Raw genomic sequence first — 10090 nt, forward strand, 5'->3', positions numbered from 1 at the left:
ATCACTTTGAGGAGTCAGTTTGCTGTGATTCTGACAATTCCCACATCATCTCCTGGCTTAAACATTGTATCCCAACCCTCCAGAGTCAAAACTCGATTGCAATTGCTGACTTAGTCCTTATTAGCCACTGCCCCCACGCACCCCATGAGTCTCAAGGATGGGGTATGGAAAAGTTCTTCCATTCTGTTCACTCATCAATATCTCAGAAACTCCAAAACATTCATACAAAATCCAAACACTGAGCCCCAGCAGGAAAACTTCCCCATTTCAACACAGAAAGCATGGAATATCCCTGACATGTCCCTTACAACTTTCCTTCTGTGTATCTCCAAAGGCTGCACATTCTTTGGCATCTTAAACTGAGGTGAACAGTCCCAAAAATATATTTACTCATAAGATGAAACTTACAGCACATGCATAAACAAACATATCCTGGTCTGGGATCCCTGCAAACCCTCTGTGATCCCACCTGCTTTTCGTGACACTTTTCCTCACACAGACCCTGTCTGCCAGTATTTATTACTGAGGAAGCTGAGGGTGATGTGGGGTGGGTTTTGAGCCTCCCATGGCCAGGAAGAACCACTGTTCTGCTGGAATCACAGATTGCAAGGCCAGCTGGGTACCGTCTCCATCATCCATGGGCTTCCCTGAACTCTGGAGAAACACCATCAGCCTGGATTTTACTGCCAGGAATGTAAAATCTGCACTTTATATCTTGTCAAAATATCAGCATAGAACTACAGAATGGTTTGGGTTGGAACGGACCTTAAAGACCATCTCATTCAACCCTCTACCATGGGCAGGGACACCTTCCACCACTATCCAACCTGGCCTGCTCCAAGCCCCATCCAACCTGGCCTGGAACACTTCCAAGGATGGGGCAGCCACAGCTTCTCTGGGCAACCTGTGCCAGGGCCTCACCATAAATATGTTACACTGCTGCTTCCCCTTTGTTTTATCCCGTGGCATCAGCATCTCCCAGCCTGCTGAGCCCTCAGCTGGCAAGTTTATTTCCCTAGGAAGATGCTCCTAAACCAGGAGCATTTAGGATGCTCCTGAATGGAGTCACTTCGAGCTCCCCTGTGATGATCGACCCAGACCAGGCCTCTCGCTGCAGCAGCACATTCCCCCCACTCCCAGCTGGCACAGGTTTTTGACAGGATTCTTGTCTGCCTCCCATGCCTTTCTGGCAGCTCTTAATCAGTGTGCTGCCTTCCCAGATCTCCTGGCAGGGAGCACACAAAAAAGACCCTAAATCCACGTGGAGCTGACTCAATCCCTTCTCTACAGCAGGCTGGACAGGCTGAAGCCCTCTCTCCAGCACGGCTGCACGTCCCAGCTCCAATATCCCTCCTGCAGCTGCAGCTGCACAAGGCAAGGGAGAGCAGAACACCAGCAGGGCACACAGGTTTCCTTCAGGTGATCCAGAACAATCCTGGAATCATTACGGTTGGAAAAGCCCTCCAAGATCATGGAATCCAACTGTTCCCCAGCACTGCCAAGGCCACCACTGACCCATGTCCCCAAGTGCCACATCCACATGGCTTTGAAATCCCTCCAGGATCTGGACTCCAACACTGCCCTGGGCAGCTGTGCCAGTGCTGAGCAGTCCTTTCTGTGAAAAATTCTCCCAAATAGCCAACCTAAACCTCTCTGGCACAACTTAAGGTTGTTTCCTCTCATCCTGCCCCATGATCTCTGCGAGCAGAGTACCATCCCTCCTGGCTCCCCCCTCCTGTCAGGGAGTTGCAGAGCCAGAAGGTCCCCCCTGAGCCTCCTTTTCTCCAGGCTGAGCCCCCACAGCTCCCTCACAAAAGCCACTCCTCAGAAAAGCTCCCTGAAAACATCTCTCTTCCAGCCTTCTGCTCTGCAGATCCATGGGGATCCCTCCAGCCACACCTCACCATCCACCCAGCCTTTCCCAAGTGCATCCAGCTTGCTCCCAGCCAGCTTGTTGGGAAAAGGAAGCTGTCCCAACACCTCTACTGCCCACAAACCTCTGTTCTCCTGAAGAAATGAGAAATGGGCTCTCTGGGGACAAAGCCAGCATCCTTGGCATCCCACTGAAGCACACCTGGAGGGCACCGACCCTGCGGTGACAACCCCCTGGTGACACTGTCCCCCTGCAGCCACTTGGCTGCCTGGGAGGGACAGGTTTGTCCGGAAAGTTCTCAACTCATTGCAAGCCCAAGCAGCCCCAAGTGCATCCCTGACAATTCCTCCCAGGTACTGCTGACAGCTGCTGCAATATTGCTCCTGTCAAGCAGCATTTAAGTCCCCTTTTCTCCCCAGCTCAGGTTCTCTGTTAGTTCTGGGCAATCCTGTCACTGCCAAACAAAGCCCTCCCTTCCTCTACTCCTAGAGATTGGATGAAATTCCTGACTGGGAAGGTGCTGAGGGGGGTGTGTGGGGTGTGGGTGTTGATGTTCCTTCTGAAATGCATTTTAGCTTCAGCCGTGATCATTGTGGGTAGTTTTATTTTCCCCTGGTTTTAAGAGTCCTGTTATTATCCCCTCCTAGAAAAGTGTTTGCAAACCAATCAATGCCCAGATTTTTTGTCTCTGTTCATGTTTGGAAGTTGACTCTCAATGGACCACATGAAGGCAAGTGAGCTGCAGGTTTGAGATGGGAAGCAAACTTCCAAATAGTTTTTGGGTCCTCCCAATTCAGTGACATTGGGAAATCTGTGACTTCTTTCAGCTCCTTGTGTTGAGGAATGGGAAGTCAGGCTTTCCTGAATGTAGCATTACTCAATGCCAGATTGTTCTGGGCCTTGCCAGCCCAGGTGTTTTTGTGTTGCAGGTCATGACTTCCATGAAGAAATTCTTCCAGGAAGGAGCCACAGCTTCTGCTTTGGCACAGATGCCAAGCCTTGCCCCCAATGGCTGCAGCTGCTTTTGGGAATGGATTCCTTGGGAGCTGGGTCAGGTTGGCCGGGCTGGGGGAGGCCCCAGGGCCCATGGCAGTGTGTCACAGGGCCCTTTGTGACACGGTGGCCGTCGCCCAGGGGATGGGCCGGTGTCCTTTGTGACCCGTGGGGATAAAGGTGTCGGCGGCAACGCGGCCACGCCACCGTGCTCGGAGCGGGCGACTGGGCAGGACGGGACAGAGCGGTGCTGTGAGGAGCCTCCTCGCAGCCAACTCCTTTCTCGTCGACCAGGAGCGTTTCTGAGAGTTCTTTTGTGATCAACTTCCCTCGAGGCCACAGCACAGGAGTTGAGGACCCGGAGCGTTTCTGAGGTGACCCCACTCCCTGTGGGAGTGGCCCTCGAGGCCAGGCCACGGGCCTTGGTGTCCCGGAGCTTTTCCGAGGAGTCACCAGTGGCTGTGGCAGCGGCCCTTGAGGCCATTTTGTGAGAGCTTGCCACCAGGGGCTGTTCCAAGTCATCAGCAGCCCCTGTGGCAGTGGCCCTCGAGGCCATTTGTTGAGACTTTGCCACCAGGGGCTGTTCCAAGCCATCCCCAGTCCCTGTGGCAGGAGCCCCGCAGGCCATTTTGTCACACTTGGCCGCCAGGGGTTTTTCCCAGGTTTCTCCCCCGCAGGTGCCCTCCAGACCAGACTGTGCCATGGCGGGGGGATGCTTCGGCCTGTGCCGGCTGCTCCGGAGGAAGAGGAAGAACAGGAGAGGCCCTGGAGCTGGCCCAGCACAGGAAGAGGAGGAGGAGGTGCAGCACTTCCAGCCACTGCAGCAGGGTGAGTGCTGGAGCTGGGCCCCAGGGATGGTGGCTGCAGCCAGCTGGGCCCCTTGCCGTCCCCTCTGGACATGGCCAGGGAAAGGGAGGGGAAAAGGGGTCCAAGGCTGATCCCCCCGGAATCCGTGCTCCCTCCCCTGGGCATCCCAGGGCTGGCCCTGCCTGTGGATCACAGGGCTGGGCTGTGTTCTCTGGCCTCTACCGCGGCCCCTCAGCTCTGACTGCGCTCGCTCTTTGCCAGATCCAGGCCGGGACCGCCCAGAAGAGCAGGACCGCGCCCGTGGCCGCTTGCGCAGGGCAGTTCAGGTACCTGCAGCCATCCCCCCCTGGGCTGGGCCTGCTGTCCCTGCTCCGCCTGGCACCGCTGTCAGAGCACTCCATGCCACTTCCCTCTCTTCCCTGCCCTTTCTTCTCCTGCAGAGGTTGCTGAAATTCATGCGAGTTCGGCGCAGAACAGCCACGACCGCACCGCCCGAGCTCCCGGCACAGCCTGACACCAGCGCAGCCGAGCTCGAGGCGGAGCCCGATGTCAGCACTGCACCGAGGGACTGTGCAGCCAGCGGTGACATGGCACTGACTCATGTCACAGCAACCTTGGACACGGCAGCAATTGATGGCACAGAAACCACCGACATGGCAGCCATTGATTGCGCAGCCACCGGTGACACGGCACCGGTTATTGGCACAGACAGCGCCGAGATGGCACAGCTCGAGGGCACAGCAACCACTGACACGGCAGCGCAGCCCGCGGTGGAGCCTGATGGCAGCACTGCACCCAGTGACTGTGCAGCCAGCGGTGACGTGGCACCTCTGGATTGTGCTGCCAGCGGTGACATGGCTCTGACTGATGGCACAGCAACCTCGGACATGGCAGCCAGTGATTGCACAGCCACCTGTGTCATGGCACCTACTGATGGCACAGACACCGCTGAGATGGCACAGCTCAAGGGCACAGCAACCAGTGACACGGCACCGGTTAATGACATGGACATCTCTGACATGGCACCGATGGATGGCACAGTCACCTGTGACACCGCGCTGGCCGACACCGACACAACCTCTGATACGGCACCAGCTGATGTCGGGGCCAAATCTGAGGACACGACTGAGGGCATTGCAAGCACTGACTGCACATCCACGCCGGCACTGCTCTCTGCCTTCCAGGTCCTCGACTATCTGGACGTGAACACCTCTCCCGACAGTGTCCTGCAGATCCTGGCAAGGCACCTGCAGAGCCAGTGCCCAGAGAGGCGGCGCCTGGCTCTGCGAGGGCTCCTGGTGCTGAGCGTGGATCCCTCCATGGTGAGAAGGGGGCAGGGGCTGAAGCCACACGGGCAGCCTGGGGCTGGGGAGGGCAGTGGCTTGGCCTTGGCTGGGCTTCAGGAGCTGTGGCAGCTGCTGCCAGCTCTCCTGCCTCCATCTCCAACTGCCCAGGCCCCGTGGGACAGGCCTTTGGCCTCTGGGCCCCGGGGCAGCAGCGTGGGCTTGCAGTGGCAGAGTGGGGTTGGTGGGGCAGCTCTTCAGGGCTTCCCAGCACAGCCTTGTGTTCCACCCAGGCCAAAGACATCTGCAGCCTGTCTGAGCCCCTCCTGGAGCTGCTGCGGGATGGAGATGGAGAGCTGGTGGCCATGACCCTCTCCGTGTTCCGGAATGTGCTCCAGGATGGAGACAACAGCGATGAGTTCAGCTCCACTGCCCCGAGGCTGGCTGAGGCGCTGCGGCCAGTCTTTGACCATGTAAGGGTCTGTGCCCCCAGCCACAGGCACTGGGTGCTGCCAGGAAACTTGTGGAGTTTCAGGGCCTGGAGCAGGCAGTGCTGAGGTCTTTGTGTGTTCTTTGGCCCCAGGACAACAGCCACGTGCAGCTGCTGTCCATTCGCCTCTTCCGAGAGGTGATGGAGGTGCTGGCGGAAGAGGGAACAGAGCCCTGGGAGATGCAGGTGCGCCAGAGCCTGGTCCCACTGTTCTTCCGCTGGCACGACGAGAACCAGCGCGTGGCAGAGGTGAGCACTGCTGGGCTCTGGTGTCCCCGGGGCAGGGGCTGGGCTGCCTCCTGCCCTGGGGCCTCAAGGGCTCAGGCCTCCTGCTGCCCTTGGAGCAGGGACACAGGGGCTGTGCCCTGGGCTGCGCTGCCATGTCCCGCTCTCTGCTGCTCTGCAGGCCGCTCGGGAAGCGCTGCTCTGGGCTGCAAGCTTCCTCCACAGGAAGGACCTGGAGCAGCTGCTGGAGACAGAGCAGCCCTTCAGGTTCTGTGACTGCCTGGTAAGGACGAGCATGGAGGCCCAGCCCCAGGCTGGAGAAGTCCCCAGCCCCTGATGCCCAGTGCGTGGGGCTGGCCCTGTGCCCCTGCCCACTGCTGCAACCACAGACACCCCCCTGCTCTCTGCAGATGGAGAAGGACATCAGCCACAGGGGCGAGCACCTGCAGCAGGCCCTGCCCTACCTGCGGAGCCCACAGGAGCCCCTGCGAGAGGCGGCCGTCAGGTTCATGGGTGAGCCCCAAGGCCGTGGTCCCTCCCCGCCCCGCTGCAGCTCGGCCCCAGCCCCGGCTGCTGCAGCGGCAGCAGGATGGGCCCAGGGATGTGCTGGGGAGCCCCGAGTGCCCTGGCGGCTGCTGCCGCCCTCTGCCAGCCCAGCCCCGGGGCCTCCCCATGCGGAGCCCCTGGGCCCTGACAGCCTCTGTGTTCCCAGGGGTCGCCGGCTGGCACATGAGGGAGTGGCAGCAAGACCTGTGGCCCATCCTCAAGGGTGAGTGAGGGCAGAGGGGCCTCCCTGGGGGCTGCCGGGGACCAGCACAGACCCTGGGCAGGGAGCTGCAATCCCTGCCCTGCCTGCACAGGGCTCTGCTCCCTGCACACCGTGGCCAGAGCACACACACATGGCAGGGGCAGGGTGCCCATTGGTGCCCAGCACCTTCCCGCTCATCCCCTTGGCCCCTGCTCCCTCCTGGACGTGCCAAGAGCTGCCTGGCATGGCCCTGGCAGGAGGGGCTCCTGGGTCCCTGCACAGCCACGCTCTGACCCCAGCTCCCTTCCTCTCTCTTCCAGGCCTTACAGCCATGAGCGAGGACGACTGCCCCTCCGTCTCCAACATGAGAGCTGCACTCGTGGCCACTTACAGCCGTGCCATGAGAGCTCCACCTGCTCCGCTGAGACGACCAATGTCCCTGCAACAGCCCCCCACCACAGCCCAGGGACCACTTCTCAGCGCGGCTGCAGCTCCAGCTGATGCTGGGCCCAACTGAGCCAGCCCGCAAGGCCAGGCAGCTCCTGGCCTCTGCAGCCCCAGGGACGGCTCCCTCCTTCCATTCCCTTCTCCTGACCCCACTTCATCCTTCCCCTTGCCCTGATGTTAATAAACCCTGGCTTTCTTCCCTTATCTGCGTCTTTATCTGTGTCTTAGTGCAACTGAAAGGGCACAAACCCTCAGCCCTGCAGCTCACGGGCCCGCTCCTGCCTCTCTTTTGCCCCCTGCACTGTGGGCACACACACCCTGGGACACGGGCACTTCAGGCTGCAAAGGGGCCTGTCCTGAAGGGCCACTTGCACAGCTTTGTGCACTTGAAGATCTTGCTGATCTGCAGTGCTGGGTGTACTGGGCTTCCCCAAGAAAGCTGCAGACTTGGCTCATCCCTGGGGAGGCAAGGGGCTTGCTTCCCAAGGAAAGTGCTTCCAAAAGAAGCACTCAACAGAGACTTTCAGGGCCTCCTAGAGGGTCTGCCAAAGGCTTACAAGTCCTGCGGCCTCCTTGTCTTTTTTAAGAGCTTTGTCCCAAAGACAGGCTCCGACTTTGTCCCATCGTTCCACCTCACAAACAGTGTATGGATTTATGTTAGGACAATTGTCACAAGCCCATGCTAACAGCCACTTTAAGTCCATAGCTGATAGCTCTCGCTGTTGCTTCCACAAATTATGTTAAATACTTGGATTACATTCTTATGCTCTCTGGGTAGAGAGTTCCCCATCACGTCCTCGTCTGCTTCCCTGCTGTCCAGCAGGAAGGTAACTGCAGTGCACCTGGGCTTCCTTTCAGCCCATCGTCCAGCCCAGCTACGCCGCGGGTAAGACGTCCTCCCTCTGGGATTTTATTAAGGTCCCTGTTCGGGCGCCATTTGTGGCGTGTTAAATCATGGACTGAGCTCTTTGGGGATACTGAGACCTTTCTTTGTTACAGTTGCTACCTTTTATACCATGTTAATGTTACTATTTCTCTCATGCTTCTGCCCCCTAGTTCCCTAAGGCAGCTTTCCACAGTCTCTGCTACTTCCCACAACCAGTCAAGGCCAAAACACTCCTGGTTGATCCTAATTCACTGAATGCAGCTGCTGCTGGCTTAACTTGTTCCCACAGAAGCCCAACTGGCAGGGGAACAGAGAGGCAGCAGCTCCCTCAGCAGTGCTCCAACAGCCCCCACAGTCCCTGGCACGGCCCGAAATCCCCTCGCCGTGGTACCCCCAGATGCTCCATGGAAAGGTCACCAGGATCCCAGCCGAGGTCTCCTGGCACCAAGATGGGCCCTGAGTGTCCCCGGGCTGCTTCCCCAGTCTCCAAGCAAGATCTGCCTGGCACCCCTGATTTGGGAGAGCAAGTCCTTGCTGTGCTTTTGGGTTGGAAGAACTGTTTCTCTTCTTTGCTGCTCTGCCTGCCTCTGCTGGCTTGCTGGGTGCCTCCTGCAGCTTTGGCAAGGAGCTCAGCTCCGGCAGCAGCCCGGCTGTGCCATCCAGGCTTTTGAACTCCACGCTGGAGACAATGGCAAACAGACTCCACCTGGCAATCAGACTCCACCTTCTAATCAGTCCACTCCATGGGTGTGGAGGGGGAAGGGATGGGTGGAACCTCATGGAGGGGGGGTGGCCTCGTGTCCCTCAGGGCAGCCCCAGGAGCTCACCTGGGCAAGCCCCGCAGTAGCTGTCAGTCCAAACCAGCCCGGGAAAACTGGAACAGCCACAGCTCCTGCAGCCCCACACCCAGCTCCCACTGGCAGGGACAGGGAGAACCCGGCCCCTCAGCCCGGCAGGGAAGCCCCAGAGTGGCTGCTGGGTCACAGACCCCACCTGGGGGTTGGCCAGAGGGACCAGAGCAAAGAAAACCAGGGGCACGTGTTGGCCTGGTGTGCTGGCCCTGCCACAGGACTGGGGAGAGCTGATCCTCTCCAGGGCTGCGGTGGTAGCTCCAGCATCTGTCTCTCCCTCTTTCTCCTCCTCTCTTCTTGCTGCCTCTGCTTCTCTTTCTCTGCTCCTTTCCTGATGCTTGGGGTGGTTTGGAGCTGGAGGGATCAGATCTTGATTGAAGTGTGGGGAGGTTGGTGGGATGTTGCCTTAAGTGTTGTTGGTTTAGTGGATCTTGATTCAGTCTTGTTGGTTTACTGGACTTTGACTGAGGTGTTGTGATTCCTAGGATCTGCTGAGTGAGGATTGTGGTGGAACATCTTTGTCCCACTTGTGTGGTGTCCTTTTGAACTTTGGCCAAGTGCCCTTATTTGCTCCCCTAAAGTAAAAAAGAAATTCCTCGGGAACAAGCCCATGGCTTATTCTCTTGGTACTATCTCGAGCTATTAAAGAACCCTGTATCAATATATTAAAGTAAAATTCCCAGCAAACTCCCATGAGCTGGCAGCTCCAAGGGCTTGGAGTCTTACAGGACTCCACCACTGCCCTGCCCAGCCTGTGCCAGGGCTGGACAACCCTTTCCATGAACAATTTTCCCTAATTTTAGCCAACCTGAACCTCCCCTGGTGTAACTTGAGGCTGTTTCCTCTCTTTCTGCCCCCTTGATCCCTGCGAGCAGAGCCCAACCCTGCTTTGGCTCCATCCTCCTGTCAGGGAGCTGCAGAGCCAGAAGGTCCCCCCTGAGCCTCCTTTTCTCCAGGCTGAGCCCCCACAGCTCTCTCAGAAAAGCCACTCCTCAGAAAAGCTCCCTGAAAACATCTCTCTTCCAGCCTTCTGCTCTGCAGATCCATGGGGATCCCTCCAGCCACACCTCACCATCCACCCAGCCTTTCCCAAGTGCATCCAGCTTGCTCCCAGCCAGCTGGTTCGGAGAAGGAAGCTGTCCCAACCCCTCTACTGCCCACAAACCTCTGTTCTCCTCAAGAAATGAGTAATGGGCTCTTTGGGGACAAAGCCAGCATCCTTGGCATCCCACTGAAGCACACCTGGAGGGCACCGACCCTGCGGTGACAACCCCCTGGTGACACTGTCCCCCTGCAGCCACTTGGCTGCCTGGGAGGGACAGGTTTGTCCGGAAAGTTCTCAACTCATTGCAAGCCCAAGCAGCCCCAAGTGCATCCCTGACAATTCCTCCCGTGTACTGCTGACAGCTGCTGCAATATTGCTCCTGTCAAGCAGCATTTAAGTGCCCTTTTCTCCCCAGCTCAGGTTCTCTGTTAGTTCTGGGCAA

General features: G+C 58.2%; 2 protein-coding genes across 13 annotated transcripts in view; both read left to right on the top strand.

Moving 5' to 3' along the window:
* The first annotated feature begins 3093 nt into the window (after positions 1-3093).
* Positions 3094-10090, top strand: part of LOC127463090 (maestro heat-like repeat-containing protein family member 6) — a 66157-nt gene continuing 59160 nt past the window's right edge. For all 12 annotated transcript variants that reach the window (XM_051772153.1, XM_051772154.1, XM_051772155.1 and 9 more), the window contains exon 1: positions 3094-3240. The gene's annotated coding sequence lies outside the window, so the exon portion shown is untranslated. The remainder of the gene's footprint in view (positions 3241-10090) is intronic.
* LOC127463145 (uncharacterized) lies at positions 3425-7056 on the top strand. Its single transcript, XM_051772219.1, has 9 exons — positions 3425-3694; positions 3935-3999; positions 4114-4995; positions 5250-5429; positions 5540-5695; positions 5853-5954; positions 6082-6184; positions 6384-6440; positions 6740-7056. The coding sequence occupies exons 1-9, from the start codon at positions 3568-3570 to the stop codon at positions 6934-6936; spliced, it is 1869 nt and encodes a 622-aa protein (XP_051628179.1). The 5' UTR covers positions 3425-3567; the 3' UTR covers positions 6937-7056.

This window comes from Manacus candei, unplaced genomic scaffold, assembly GCF_025592945.1.
Source record: "Manacus candei isolate 608988 ecotype Guabito, Panama unplaced genomic scaffold, ASM2559294v1 h1tg000150l, whole genome shotgun sequence".
Lineage (NCBI taxonomy): Eukaryota > Metazoa > Chordata > Aves > Passeriformes > Pipridae > Manacus > Manacus candei.